Here is a 15,727-nt window from a genome sequence, read left to right on the forward strand (position 1 = left end):
CAGCGTGCAGGCGCAGACTGCCAAGGGGCGGGGGTGGGGGCGGGAGGCTGCACGCAGGCGCAGACTGCCGCGGGGGTGGGAGGCAGCACGCACCATCTCCTTCAGCTGGTTCTGCCCCGAGTGCAGGGCTTGCCGCACGCTCTGAGACAGCAGGATCTCATGGCGCAAGCGCTGCTTGCCGAAGGCCACGGCTCCACTGGTCACCAGCATCATCTCTCGGCCCTGATTCTGCAGCACCGACACCTGCAACGAGAAGGAGAAGGGCGGGTCACCCGACGTCTTTCCCGGCCTCACCACAGGCCCAGGTAGGGTGGACGAATGAGGCAACTGCAAATGCTGCTGCAGGGACCAGCCCTGGACCAGCTCTGAAGAACCACCCAGTCCTACATGCTGCCTCACGTATCTCTTAACAGCTGAAAGACAGAACCCGGATGTTTTTAACGGGGCTTCTGGTGTGTGGCCAGGTTTGGCACCAACAGGACGTGGTGATATCTGCAGGGAGTCTATAATGCAAAAGGCCTAGCTGCTCCAGGAAGTAAAGGCCAGAAGCAAAGTCCTGACAGAGGCCGAGCCTGCATCCCGGACACCTGATGCCTGGGGTTGTCTCTGCTGAGACAGGGAGGATGCCAGCCCTGTGCTGTCTCTCTGTCACTGTGTTTCCTACCATGTAAAGATTCGCATGAGAGAGCTGAAAACTCAGGATGCAAGGCAGCCGGCGGCCCTGACCTGTCCACTCCTCCTGACGCGTGACCCTACTTCAGGGCCTCACATGCAGCTGTGCCAAGCCCTGACTTCAAACAGCAACTTTCATCCCGGAGAGTTTCATACTAACCAAGGCGGGAAGCAGAAAATTTAAACCCACCCGGTTTCAGCAGTGCTCTCTCATGGCCATTCTCTAGTTCCCCAAAACCTCTTTATCCACCATTATTTTAATGCAAATCCTAGGTCCCAGACAGACTATTTCATTTGTAAATATTTTAGTATTTGGTAACATTTCTAAATATTAACACTGTAAGAAATATCAACTACCTGGGGCCAGCAGACGGCGTGGTGGTTAAGGGCGCTGGATTCCCACACGGCAGATAGCAGTTCGAGACCTGGACCTGGCAGCTTGTTTTCTTAATTTCCCTCTCTCTCTTACTCTGTTCCTCTTGGGTCAAATTAAATAAATAAATAAAGTTAAATGAAGTTAGGGAACCAGTGAATTTTTTTTTGGGGGGGGGAGGGAGTGGTTTGCTATAGGGTGCGTGCACCCACCAGAAAGAGATAGAGAAACAGAAAGCAAGAAATTACCCCCCAGAGGGGATGGCCATGCCACAATCCCTTCTCCTCTTCTCCTCTCTGGATCTTGGGCACGTTCACACATGCGCCCAGTGTGAGTTTAAGCCTCTGGGACTCGAACCGCGGTTGGCCACATGAAAGTCCAGCAACATAGCCATTACGCCCACCGCTGGTCCCGAGGTTTTTAAAAGTATGATTGCAAACTCTTGTCATTTATCTTATGGCGTAACTAAAGACCTTTGGTGACACAATTTCATTGCATTGCAATGGCTACCTTTATTGACGTTCAAATCGTCCTCCCTCTGGCCACTAGAAGCCACTTTGAGTCGGCTCCCGAGCCCATCTAATGCCATGAGGCACATGTGACAAAACAGTCGACGCTGCATGTTTAGGCAGTGCCCTGACCAAGCTAGCCCTTCCATCCTTCTGGGAGGTCCACGGACAGCCCTGGAAGGGGAGCTGGCGGCTGAGCAGATCACTAGATTTCCCTACTGTGTTCAGCAAGTTTCTCCCCTTCTCACCATCTCCCAGCTGCTCTGGAGACTAAGCCCCGCCTCCTCTACTAGGCTCCAGAGCCCACTGGATGCCACACTCTCCCGGGAGACCAGCAGCACTGCTCCCGACCTGCTTCCTGCAGGACTGCATATGCTATGCTCATCCTCGTCTGCCCTTTATCTGGAGGCCACGCCAGGAGCCACAGCTTCCCCAGAACCCACAGGTCACACAACCCCAGAGGCACTGTCACTGTGCACTTTACAGAGTGAACTTCTTCCCTGCTGGCCCAGCCCCTACCTGCCGCCAAAGCCCAGGCTGCCCCACCTCTCCTAGGAAGCCCCAAGAACAACCACACTCTCCTCTACCTTCCCCATCTCTGGACCAGTCGCCGTCACCAGGGCCTTCTCATCTGGATAATTCCTGCCTTGAACCACCACCTACTGATTCTGGGAGCCCCAGTTCTGGCTCTGCAAGGGCAGAGACAACAGCGAGCGCTCCGAGACATTCCTCACCATGTCGCCCTGGATGAAAACGTGTTAAATCCAACTGATCTGATGGACTCAACCCGGCAGGCATATTTGATAAGTGTTTAAAACAGAAAATATAAGAAGACTATTCCTCAAGTTTCAAGCTCAAAGTTTCCTAATATCAACAATTCAGGAAAGTTGATTTAAAAAAAAACCCTGAAAATATGGTTATGGAGGATAGTGCTGAGTTATAGCTCGATGGAAGAGCTTTAGCTGTACTGAGCGGATCCCTGGGTGCCTGGTTTTGACCGCTGGCCAAATCGGCCTACTGCCTGTTTTTGGAGATAAAGTTTTATTGAATCACAGCCATATTCATTCATTCATTTACATATCACCTATGGTTGTCTCTACACTACACTGGCAGAGCTTAGCAACTGAGACAGAGACCATATGGCCCAGAAATCTTGTATTATTTACTATCTGGCCTCTTAGATAAAAAGTTTGCTGATCCCTGTTCTTGGCCATGATACGGGTAAGATACTTAAAGTTTAAAACTCCCCTGTGATCCCTTAGGTCTGTTCTTTACCGACAGTCTGTGGTCAGCATGGGTTCACTGCATGGCTAGGTGGCCTTAGTGACTCTACTGGAAACTGCTCCGAGCCCTCCTGAAGCCAGGATTCCCTGCACAGATCTCAGTGAGCCAGCCCGGACATACGGCGTGGTCCATACTCAAATAAAGACCCTGGTGGCTGCACACAGGTGTTCCTCGAACCCAGAGCTCCTCTACACTTGTTTAGTTTTGCTATAGGGCATGTTGCTGGAAAGAGAGAGAGAGAAGGAAAGTGAGAAATCCCTCCTAGGGGGGATGGCCACCCTGTAATCCCTTCTCCGCCATTCTCTTCTCAGGATTTTGGGCACGCACGCACACTCGGCCTGGCATGTTTTTCAATCTGCAGGGTCTGGGACTTGAAGTGTGCAACTGGGCACGTGGGATTCAGCTGCCTTAACCACCACGCCACCTGGCTAGCTCTCTCAGCCTTTAAATAAAATCCTCACGTGAGTATTCTCTGAAATCATGTACTTTCAAATACTGAACTGAGGAAATCTTCACATTGATAGCTCATGTTTATTTCAAGATTGTCGGGCTAATTAAAAAGAAAAAGAAGAAAATTAAAATTAAAGGAGAAAGTTCCATCAAGTTTCAGGTTAACGGTCCCCTGTAACAACTCTTCGGGAAAGCTATGGAAGGTAGAGTTGAGTTACAGCTGGGATGGAAGAGCTCCAGCTTCCTCTCTGGGATGACTGCACGTCTGGTTTTGGACTCAAACCAACAAAATGAACAAAGCTAAGTATTGACACACATCTGTCCAGGTACTCAACCCTGATTACAAATTAGTCACCTGGGGGATTTTGAAACTATCCACCACTTAAGCCACTTACTAAATGGGTGGGTGTGTGGGACCAGCAGTTAGCGTAATGGCTATGTCGCTGGACTCCCACGTAGTAAACTGCGGTTCACGTCCTGGACCCGGTGGCTTAAAACTCACACTGGGCGCGTGTGCGTGTGTGCCCAAGATCCCGAGAGGAGAATGGAGGAGAAGGGATTGCGGCGTGGCCACCCCCCCTGGGGGGGGTGATTTCTCACTTTCTGTCTCTCTCTCTCTCTCTGTCTGGCGAGCGCACGTGCCCTATAGCGAAAACCCCTCAAAATAAAAAAATTAAAAAAAAAAAAAAAAAAAAGGTTGGGTGTGAAGCCCAGGCCCTCAGGCCGTCGATGACTTGAATGTGCAGCCAGGATTCGGAACCACGGGCAGGGGCCCAGGCGAGAGGGCGCTGCTGTCCCAGGTCGATTCCAGACCAACCTGAAGGGCCCAGATGCACCTGTCACATCTGTAACCCTGGCTAACTAGGAGGCTGGGCAGAGGACTGCAAGGGCGAGACCCCGTGAAAAGCGCCTATCCTTTTTTCCCTCTCCCATTAAAAACAAAGCATGCTGACCCGTAGCTCAGAAATCAGGTGTCATACACAGGCAGCTGGGTTGTGAACGGCTGGCCATGCTTTCAATCCTGGCCTTGGAGGCTTGAAAAACATGTTGGGGGGACCAGCAGTTAGCGTAATGGCTATGTCGCTGGACTCCCATGTAGTCGACCGCGGTTCGTGTCCCGGACCCAGTGGCTTACAACTCATGCCGGGTGCATGTGTGTGCATGCCCAAGATCCCGAGAGGAGAATGGAGGAGAAGGGATTGCGGCATGGCCATCCCCTGGGGGGTGATTTCTCGCTTTCTGTCTCTCTGTCTCTCTCTGTGTTTCTGGCAAGCGCACGCGCCCTATAGCAAAAAACCTCTCCCAAAAAAAACCACGTTGGGCATACATGCACATGCCCAAGATCCTGAAGGGCTAGAGAAATGGAAGGGGGCATGCAGCGTGGCCAGGTTGTAAGAGGGGTAATTTCTGTCTCACACACCTGTTCCCATGTGTTCTATGGCATTCAAAAAAGGAGAAGGGCCGGCCATGACATGGCGATTAAGGTGACTAGATCTCACACAGCAACCACATGGTTCAAATCCTGGACCTAGTGGCTTGAAAACACCCACAAGGAGAAATGGAGGTGGTGGTGTTGCAGCAGGACCGTCGGGGGGGGGTGCTTTCTGGTCTCCCTGCGCTCTCCCTCTCCCTCGGTGAGTGCACACGCCCTCCAGCAAACTGAAAAAGAACTGGTCATATATGAGGGAACTTCAAAACATTCGTGAAAAATGGAATTAAAGTACAAATTTATTTTGATGCAAAAAAAAAAAAAAGCTGAAACCCAGGCTTAGCATGTTTATAATATACATTTTCAGCAAACTTCTGGATGGCTGGTTTTGGCTTTAAACCAGCAAAACAAACCAATAAAGCTAAGTATTTATACACATCTGTCCGGGTATCCGATCCTGATTACAAATTAGAGTCACCTGGGAATTTTAAAACCAGCCACCACTAAGCCAAGTTCTACCCAACTTCTACGCAGCTCCAGCCGCTGAGAAGTCTGAGAGCTGACATCACAACATCAGTTCTTCTCCCTGACGTGGTTCTCGCCTTGGACGCCGTCTCCCATGGGCACCGACACTGGGAAAGTTCTCAGACGGGGTTACACGTACTCACTCAAATCAAGATTGCTGTTTACAACTCGATAACCCTAAACTAACGACCAGAAATCTCGGTCTGGGCTCAGCAGTTTTCACCCTGGCAATTACCTGCTCAACAATAGACGCCAGGCGCCCCAGTGCCAGGCCGCACTCGTCCCCTCGGGTCACCACGGCACTCCCGAGCTTCACCACGATCCTCTTGGCATGCTTCAGCTCGCTGCGGTGGGCAAAGGACTTGCCGTGTGTACGGCTGAGGGGAACGGTGATGAAGGGGATGTTGCTCCAGGAACGCACGTGCCTGATGCCTGAGGGCTGGACACGGCCTGCGGCCCCACAGAGTCAAGGGCAGACAAACAGAAGAAACACACGACGTGACTTCAGTGTTAGCCAGTGTAGGCACCAAGGAAACAGCTGATCGCTGTAAGGGCTAGAACCAGCGTGTATCAAAAGCTCTAACCCGCACCCTCTACTCCAGTCCTGCAGGGATCATGCCCCGAACACAGGTCACAGGCACACGCACACGCAAAATAATCTCCAGATCTGCTGGCAAAAAGTATCAAAAACCCTAAAAACGTCCACAGCTTTTAATCCAGCAATTCTATGCTCAGGAATTTGTTCTAAGGAATAAATCAGAGATGAGGACAAAGAGATTTATCAGAGAGCTGTTAATTAGAATGTTATGATAGGGTGACCAGCAGTTGGCTGATGGCTATGTCGCTGGACTCCCATGTAGTTGACCGTGGTTCGAGTTCCAGATCTGGTGGCTTAAACTCACGCTGGGTGCGTGTGCATGTGTGCCCAAGATCCTGAGAGGGGAAGGGATTGCGGCGTGACCATACCCCCGGGGGGTGATTTCTCGCTTTCTGTCTCTCTGTTTCTGTCTTTCTGGCAAGTGCACGTGCCCTATAGCAAAAACCTCTTAAAAAAAATAAAAAGAAAAGTTATGATAGGAAAAATCAGAGGTCAATTAAATATCTAAAATAAGAAAAAAGGATTAATTAACCTTTTACTAATTTTATTTTTAAGTTTCTGCCATAGGGTGCATGCACTCACCAGAGAGAGAGAAGAGAGAGAAAGAGAGTGAGAAATCACCCCTCAGGGGCGATGGCCACACCCCAATCCCTTCTCCTCCATTCTCCTCCCACAATCTCAGGCACACACGTATATGCGTGATTTTCAAGCCACTGGGTCTGGGACTCTAATCACGGTCAAGTATGTGGGAGTCCAGTGATGTAATTGCTACACCATCTGCTGGTCCCCATTTTTGGAGTTTTAAAAATTTGTCATAGAAGTAGAGACAGAGAGTAAGAGAGAATAAATAAACCCCCAATGGGGTGTGGTCACACCACAGTCCCTTCTCCACTTCTCCATCCTTTCAGGATTTGGGGCACACGTGCATATGTGCTGCTGTGCTTTTCAAGCCCCATTGAGGCTTGGATTCAACTATGGTGGCCACGTGCGACCTGGCTCCTTTAGCTGTTGGGACTGGCCCCATGGTTAGAATTTTTTTTTTTTTTGAAAGGTTTTTGCTATAGGGCACATGCGCTCACCAGACAGAGAGAGACAGAGAGACAGAAAGCGAGAAGTCACCTCCCAGGGGTGCTGGCCACACCGCAATCCCTTCTCCTCCATTCTCCTCTCAGAATCTTGGGTACACAAACACACACACCCAGCATGAGTTTAAGCCACCAGGTCCGGGCCTCGAACTGTGGTTGACTACGGGGGAGTCCAGCAACATAGCCATTATGCTAACTGCTGGTCCCATCCCTATTGTTAGAATTTTTCATGACAGAAAATGCTCCTGATCTGTTGTTTCATATACATGTCTAAAGGCATAAAATAAATAAGATGAATCACAATGTTAGTATCATATCTGATGGGATTATGGGTAATACAAATTTTCTTTATGTTTTCCTCTATTTTCCAAATCTGTGCAGTACAAATGCATCGCTTTCAGAATCAGAGAAGTATGTAGGTGGCAGGCAGGACCAGGGCACAGCAGAGAGGTGGACCCCAGGAGAAGGTTCCTAGCTCACATCTGGGGACCTCCCTGACGCCATGGACAGCCTGTGCCCACGATCTGAGCCAGGTGGGAACGGGGTGGACTGAGGCATGAGGACCCTGTGGAGGGTACTCCCTGCCCTCTGCTCATGGAAGAAAGAAACAATTAAAACATGCTCCTGAAGAAACCACAGCACTATAAACAGAGGGAGTAACCGGTTACCAAAGATCTCACCGTTTAAAATTTTCCTGCTTGCCGTGGCAGAGCAAGCCTGACGCCTGTCCCAGTGAAACAGGAGCTGGAGCGCTTTTTTCTTTCTTTTCTTTTTTTTTTTTTTTCAGGGGGAGGAGAGGTTTTTACTATAGGGTGCGTGCGCTCACCAGACAGAGAGAGACAGAGAGATAGAAAGCGAGAAATCACCCCCCCGGGGGGATGGCCATGCCGCAATCCCTTCTCCTCCATTCTCCTCTCGGGATCTTGGGCACGCACGCACACACGCCCGGCGTGAGTTTAAGCCACTGGGTCTGGGACTCGAACCGCGGTCAACTATGTGGGAGTCCAGTGACATAGCCATTATGCTAACTGCTGGTCCCGAGGGAAAAAAGCATTGATGCTGCCAGCCTGCCCCAGCTTCAGCAGGCCCCAGGGCAGGGCAGTGGGTGCCTGGAGTACTCAGGCTTCTGGAGCAAACCCCAGACTCCCATCCGCCGGCTGCACAGAGAATGTTTTACCACTGCACTACCACCTAATCTAATCCTAAGTGACAGACACACCAAGTCACTGGGCAGCCTGTGGTGTGGGGTTAAAGCGGTTGGACCTATGGGACCGACTGCACAGTTCAAGTGCTCGACTTGGTGACTTGAAAAACACACTGGGTGAATAGAGATTTTCCTGGAAGATGATAAGCTTGATTAGTTCACAAGCAAGTCATCTTCCAGTGAAGCCTGGAGACACCGATAAGATTTAGGTGACATCAGGAAAAAGCCACTTCAAACATCATAAACAGCTTTTCAACCAATGATGCTGAAACAACTGGCTATCTATAGAAAGCAAAATGAATTTTGACCTAAACTTCACACCTTATACAAAAATGATTTTTTTTTTAGGGTTTTGCCATACGTCACGTGCACTTGCTGGAGAAAGACCGAGAAGGTGAGAAATCACCCCCCCGGGGGGAGGGCCACCCCACAATCCCTTCTCCTCCAGTCTCCTCTTGGAGACTCACCCGGCATGATTTTCAAGCCACTGAGTCTGGTACTTGAACCGTGGTCGGTAATGTGGGAGTCCAGGGCTTTAACTACTAGACCATCTCTGTGCCCCCTTAAACAAAAATGTATTCACAAACTTAATGGTGAAATGTAAAATGATAAAACTTTAAAAAAATCTTTAGGATCTAGGGTAAACAAAGAATGTAGTCTTTTTTTAAAAATAAGAATTATTTTACTTTATTTATTTATTCATTTGATTATTTTTAAAATTTGATCAGAGAGAGACAGAGAGAGAGAAAGTGAGGAAGCAAGCTGCCAGGTCCGGGACTCAAACGTGGTCGGTCACCTTTAACCACCACGCCACCTACCAGCCTCAGAATTCTTAGGCTTGACCCCAAAAGTATAATCCATAAGAAAAAAAACTGACAAATTGGACCTCATCAAAATAAACTTTCCTCTGCAAAAGGCCCCATTCAGAGAATAAATGAACTAATAAAATGGGAGAAAATATCTATAAACTACATTTCAAAAAAATTAAGTCTGTCTAGAAGATATAAAGAATTATCAAGGGGCCAGCAGGTGTCATGGTGATTAAAGGTGTTGAACTCCCACATGGCCAACCACGGTTGGAATCAGGGACGTAGCGGCTTGTTTTCTCACTTTCCCTCTCTCTTGTGGGTGCCTGTGCCCCATAGAAAATTAAAAATAATAAACAAATAAAGTTAAATAATTATTTTTAAAAAGAATTTTCAAAATTCAATAGGAAAAAAAGCAATCCAATTGAAAATAAGCAGAGGACATGACCAGACATTTCAGTGAAGACGATCCACAGATGATAACTAAGGCCATGAAACATGTTCAACATCGTTTTGGAAAAGCAAGTTCAAGCCACAGTGTGAATCGCCACGCCCCTGTCAAAGGGCTACAAGGAGGGGACCAGCAGATGGCGTAATGCTTATGTTGTTGGACTCCCACAGAGTCAACTGTGGTTGGAGTCCCCAGACCAGCAGCTTAAACTCATGCCGGGGACATGTGCATGTGCCTAAAATCCCGGGAAGAGAAACGAGAAGGGACTGCAGCATGGCCATTCCTCCTGGCTTTCTGTCTGTCTCCGGTGAGCATGTGCACCCTGTAGCAAAAAATCTGTCTTTTTTTTTTTTTTTTTAAAATAAAAGGGCTACAATGAAAGAGTGATGACATGAAACGCTACTGAAGGGTCAGAGTAAGTGGACTGCCCCCCACTGCTGGGGGGAATGTAAAATGGCACAGCTGTTCTGCAAAAACAGTTTGGCACTTTCTTAGAAAACTAAACAAGCAGGGCGGCAGGGGGTGTGGTGGTGAAGGCACTGGACTCCCACATGGCTGACCACGGTTTGAGTCCTGGACCTGGTGACTTGCTTTTTCACTTTCCCTTTCTCTCTCCTCTGCCTCTCTCTGGTCAAATTACAAAATAATAATAATAAATAAAATTAAATAAATTTTTTTTTTGAGAGGTTTTTGCTATAGGACATGTGTGCTTGCCAGAAAGACAGGGAGAGACAGAGAGACAGAAAGCAAGAAATCACCCACCGGTGGGATGGCCAGCCCATGGCTTCTCCTCCATTCTCTTTTCAGGATCCTGGGCACGCACGCACATGTGCCTGGTGTGAGTTTAAGCCACCGGGTCTGGGACTCAAACTGCGGTCGACTACATGGGAGTCAGTGACATAGCCACTGCCCCAACTGCTGGTCCCAAATAAAAAATTATTTACCACCCCCCCCCCAATAAAAACTAAATATGCAACTACTGCCAGAATTGCACTTGAGCATTTATTCCAAAGAAATGAAAACTATGTCCACACGAAATCTGGTTCACAGCAGCTTTATTCCGAGTAGAAGACATGGAGAAAGCCACGATGTCCTTTAATGGATGAGTGGTATTCTGTGGTACGCCTGAGCTATTAAATAGTATACAGTGATAAAGAGAAGCCAACTGATACACAGCACCAAAATCTCCAGGGATTTATGCCGAGTTAAAAAAAAATAACTCAAAAGGTCACATACTAGATGATCCCATTCATATGACTTGTTGAAATGACAAAATTGTACAAATGTACAACAGATTAATGGTGGCCAAAAGTTAGGGATAGGGAAGGGGTTCGCTGTAAAGGAGAAAGACCATGTGGGGATCAAAATGTTCCGTATCGTAACGGTATCAAAGGCAAGACCCCCGGGAAGACACTGGGTCAAACCGGGTAGAGTGTGGCAGACCTCTCTGCATTATTTCTGAAAACTGTAAGTGAATAATGATCTCGGAATTCAAAGTAACGGACCAGCCGGGTAGCACAGTTTCTGCAGATGGGAATGCAGTGCTGGAAGCCGTATGGCCGACTGCAGGTTCAGATCCCCAGTTCGACCTGAAAATGTGTGGAGCAGGTCTGCAATGCAGGTGCCGGGATTCTGAGGAGCTGAGGGCTGGAAAGGGAGGAGGCTGCTCTCTCTCTCTCATATACACATGCACAGGCTCTCGGATTAAAATAAACAAGGTAACGAACAGAACTGCCTACATGTAAGGCAATTTAAAAATACAAACAGGGAGTTGGCAGGTGGCGTGGTGGCTGAGGTGCTGGACTCCCACATGGTTGACCACAGTCCGAGTCCCGGACCTGGCGGCTTTCTTTTCTCTCTCTCTGTTCAAATTAGAAAATAACAATAACAAATAAAATAAATGTCTGATAAATAAATAAATAGAAATATAAACAGTAAGGGTCAGCATGTGGAGTGGTGGTTAAGGCACTGGACTACCCACATGGCCTACCATGGTTTGAGTCTCAGACCTGGTAGCTTGCTTGCTCACTTTTTCTTTCCTTCTGTCTGTCTTTCCCTGGTGAGTATACATGCCTTGTAGCAAATTTACTTATTCTTTAGAGAGACTTTTTGCTATAGGGCATATGCACTCACTACAGAGAGAAAGTGAGAAATTATCCCCTAGGGGACATGGCCATAATGCAATATCCCTTCTCTATTTTCCTCTTGGGATTTTGGGCACATCTGTACACACACCTGTCATGAGTTTTAAGCTGCTGGGTCCAGGTCTTGAACCACAGTTTGCCATGTGGGAATCCAGCACCTTAATCATTACACCACCTACCTACTGGCACTGCCTTGTAGCAAATTAAAATAATAATGATGGTGATGATGATCAATCAAATGAAATAATTCTTAAGAAAAAAAAAAACACAAGAACATTTCACTAGCAAGCTGATCCTTGCATTTGTTCAATTCCACCAGTTTTTCCTTTTCCATTTTTTTCTCTTTTAAACCCTTCTTTGAAAAAATCTCTACGTACTTCTAAGTTTCCTGTGGTACATACATGATCTGGAGACAGCCGTGGACTGGGCCCAGGACAGGAGGCGTCGGCTGAAGGGCTGGAACCCAGAGCGGCACACTTGACTCAACATGCTGACGCGTAGTCACTGACCAAAGTATCTGCAGGTGGGTTTTAAAGACAGTGAATAACTGAACAAAACCAGAAAATTCCTTTTACTTTTTCCACTTTCCTATATGTTCAAGGATAAAAATGTGACCCTCCTTGGCCCAACTCCTCTGTATTAGGAAAACTCTCATCTCTGTATTATGGAGCATAGAAAACGAGCACATGGCTCCTTCCCGGGCTCAGCACTGACTCTTCCTTTTGTGGGACTTAATTCTTATGCAAGCAAGCAGCAATCTAATTCTTATGCAAGCAAGCAGCAATCAAGGACTACAAATACTCTAAGTGACAAAAGTCTTTAAGGTATAATGTCAATGTATTCATCTAAAAAACTTGTCAGAGGGTGCTCACCAGAAGAACGAAAGGACCCCAACGTGGTGTGGCCATCCTGCAATGTTTCCCTCCATTTCTCTGTCTTATCAGGATCTGGGCATGCACCTCTGCTGGCATGTTTTCTGACACTTCCAGGGACTGGAAGTGTGGTTGGCCATGAGATCTGGCTCCTGCTACACAGCGCTTTTACCACTGTGCTGTGGGGTGCCCCAATGTTTATGTATCGATACTAAATCTTCACAGTTACTAAACACCATTAGGGAGTCTCCAACGGGTTAGTAACAGAGCCAGCATCCTACAGCAGCCACCATCCTGTTACCTCCCACAGACTCCCGAAGCCCACCTCAGCTGGGGGGCCAGCAGGTGGTGTGGTGGTTGAGGCACCAGATGGTGGCTGAGGCACTGGACTCCCACATGGTTGACCACAGTTCGAGTCTGGACCTCGAGGCCTGCTTTCTCACTTTCCCCCTTTCTCCCTCCCTAGGTCTCTCTCTGGTCAAATTAAAAAATAATAATAATACTAAGTTTAAAAAAAATTGAAGTGTCAGCTGGATCCTCGCCAGTCACAGAAAGGAGAGCAGAGGCCAGCCATTGCCACCAAGCCTTTCTCCCCATCCACAGGAATCTGCAGCAATTCTTGCATCCCTAGAAGGGGTAGCAATGCCTATGGCTGTTTCGTGTGTGTGTGTGTGTATGTGCTTAATTTTATTTATTACTTCTTTTTAAAATTTTGACCAGAGAGAGGGAAAGTGAAAAAGCAAGTAGGCCCAGTCACAAGGGAGTCCGCACCGTAATGCTCTGCCAGTCCAGCTGGCTCGTGTTTTACAGGACTGTGAGCACATCCCATGGAGTGTGACTACATGGCTAGAAATCTGAGCAGAGAATATGGTGGTTACAGGCGCTTTCCTCCCCAGGGTCAAACTTCAGGCTTTAGACAAAGAACGGTTTCTTACGCAAGCAAAAACGTAGAGTGCTTTTCTACGTGCACACAGAGGACGAGCCACTGTACCCCCACAACGGCAGCTCTGTCCCGCTGCACAAGATAAGAAAAAGACCGCGCCCACCCTGCTGCCGTGCCGTCCAGCTTTCGTTCTGGGGACTGTGAAGGCACTCCGACCCTCACGTCAGCCCCGTAATGAAGAAACGAGGAATGGTGGGTGGTGCTCTACCGTGACACTCACTCACAGGAACGGAGCAAGAGACTGGCGGGACACGTCTGTCGTAAGACATACAGCATCTTACAAGCAATAGAACGCGTCAGAGCATGTTCTGGGGGGCCAGCAGGTGGTGTGGTGGTTGAGGTGCTGGACTCCCACATGGCTGACCATGGCACGAGTCCTGGGCCTGGTGGCTTGCTTTCTCACTTTCCCTGTCTCTCACTCTCTCTGGTGAAGTTAATAATAATAATAAAGTCAAATAATGCTTTTTTTAAAAAAATAGAATGTTCTGGTTGACTTCAGTGTTTCCATTACACTGACCAAACCGATAACACAAGTCCACAGTCTATGTTTGCTACTGATCTGGATTTTTTCAATAATGATTGCTAAATAACTATTTACATGTGAATTCCATACCCACGGAAGAGTCAATGGGTAAAACAATCAGTGACACTAAATTGTAGTTCCACTTCCTCCTCAAAACCCACTGCCAGAAACTCTAGCTTTCAAAGTTGACGTCATTCTACAGGTTAGTTTTTTAACTGGTTCATGTGCTAATGCTTTCCCCAGATGGATCATAAACTGGCAAGTTCATTTATATATAATTTATGTAGATTTCTTTATCTAGACTGATGACATGGTACTGGGATGGGCAACGGGGTCGGCAGATTCAGGCTGGAGCTCTGCATTTGCTACGTGCTTGCTGGAGCGTTGCTTAAACTTTCTTCTTTCCTCTTCTCTCTTTTCTTTCCCTCCCTCCCTCCCTCCCTCCCTCCCTTCCTTCCTTGGAGAGATTTTTGCCATAGGGTACATGGCTCACCAGAGAGAGAAGTGAGAAATCACCTTCTTCCCAGGGGGGTGGCCCCACTGGAATCCCTTCTCTTCCATTCTCCTCTTGGGCTTTTGAGCATGCACGCAAACGTATCCTGCGAGAGTTTCAAGCCCCCAAGTCTGGGACTCGAACTGCACTCAGTCGGCCACGTGGGAGTCCAGTGCCTTAACCACTACATCACCTGCTGGCCTGGTTACTTAACCTTTCTAAGTGTCAGTTTCCTGGCTTGTCCAACAGGGGTAAGGACAGTATAGATGATGAGAGTACTGGGAGAACTGAACGGCACAGTGCATGATGGGTGCTCAATAAATGCGTTTTCCTCATCTTCTGCGCACTAACGTCATCTTACAGCCTTTCTAAAATTTCCAAAAACAAACAAACAAAATTTTAAAGCAAGGACCAGCATATGGTATAATAGGTTGCTGGACTCCCACGTAGTCAACCATGGTTCGAGTCCCGGACCTGGTGGTTTAAACTCAGGCCAGGCACGTGTGCAAGCATGCCTACATCCCAGGAGGAGACTAGAGAAGGGACTGCAGCATGGCCATCCCTCCTGGGGGTGATTTCACATTTTCTGTCCCTCTGTCCTTCAGGTGAGTGCACACTGCCCTACAAGCAAAAATCTCTCAAAAAACCAAAAACATTAAAATTTCCTCCAGGACCCTTCACAAGCACAAAGGACCCAATAAATATTCACTGATGGATGCAATCACAAAACATTTGCTGACTGATCACCCCTCTCTTACCTAAGAGCGACTGAAGCCTGACAGAGAAACCAAGCCGGCTGGGCTCTCAGGGCTGCACCGGGCTCTGACCTCCAGGTGAGTCCACTCCCCACTGCAGTGCGAGGCTATGCTGCCAGCTTATCACACCCTCCAAGCAGACAGCTGAGCCCAAGGAGCAAAGGGTGTGCGACAGTGTCTGCGTGCATGTGTCTAGACTCACTGTCATCAGCTGGAAAAGTTTCCGCGTTCTGACTCCAGTACCTCTTTACAGTCCTCAACAGAAAGCCCTTATCTGGCTGACTGGGACAGAGAACTGAACTTCAGTCCCCAGAAACACATGCTGGCTGAATGCTCACACCTAATAAACACGGCGAGCAGGCGATGAACCTGCCCCCCTGGGAGGGCAGGGATACTGTGGCAGGGATGGCGTGGGGGTGGGGTATGGGGTGTGCCGGGGTGCCAGGAGGGGACCACCACGCTCCGCACCGTACACCGCGGGAGTGGAGGGGCGCGAGTGAGGTCGCGGCTGCAGGGGCGCCTGGTTGGGAGGAGACGGTGGCGAAGGCCAGGCGCGCCACGGGGCCCCGCACACACCGGCCTGCGAGTCGGCTGGGGGGCCGCGGGAGGCG

General features: G+C 48.5%; 1 protein-coding gene across 4 annotated transcripts in view; it reads right to left on the reverse strand.

Moving 5' to 3' along the window:
• Nucleotides 1-15,727, reverse strand: part of ALDH18A1 (aldehyde dehydrogenase 18 family member A1) — a 70,490-nt gene that overhangs the window by 54,189 nt on the left and 574 nt on the right. For 2 of the 4 annotated variants that reach the window (XM_027775257.1, XM_027775256.1), the window contains exons 2-4: nucleotides 11,908-12,047; nucleotides 5,478-5,692; nucleotides 94-243 (exon numbers count right to left, since the gene is read on the reverse strand). In XM_027775257.1, coding sequence (XP_027631058.1) covers nucleotides 94-243; nucleotides 5,478-5,692; nucleotides 11,908-12,019 — 477 coding nt within the window. In that variant the 5' untranslated portion in view covers nucleotides 12,020-12,047. The remainder of the gene's footprint in view (nucleotides 1-93; nucleotides 244-5,477; nucleotides 5,693-11,907; nucleotides 12,048-15,727) is intronic. The other 2 variants (XM_006157311.3, XM_006157310.3) reach the window with 1 other exon arrangement.

Source organism: Tupaia chinensis, unplaced genomic scaffold (assembly GCF_000334495.1).
Source record: "Tupaia chinensis unplaced genomic scaffold, TupChi_1.0 Scaffold000539_1, whole genome shotgun sequence".
In the NCBI taxonomy this organism is placed as follows: Eukaryota; Metazoa; Chordata; class Mammalia; order Scandentia; family Tupaiidae; genus Tupaia; species Tupaia belangeri.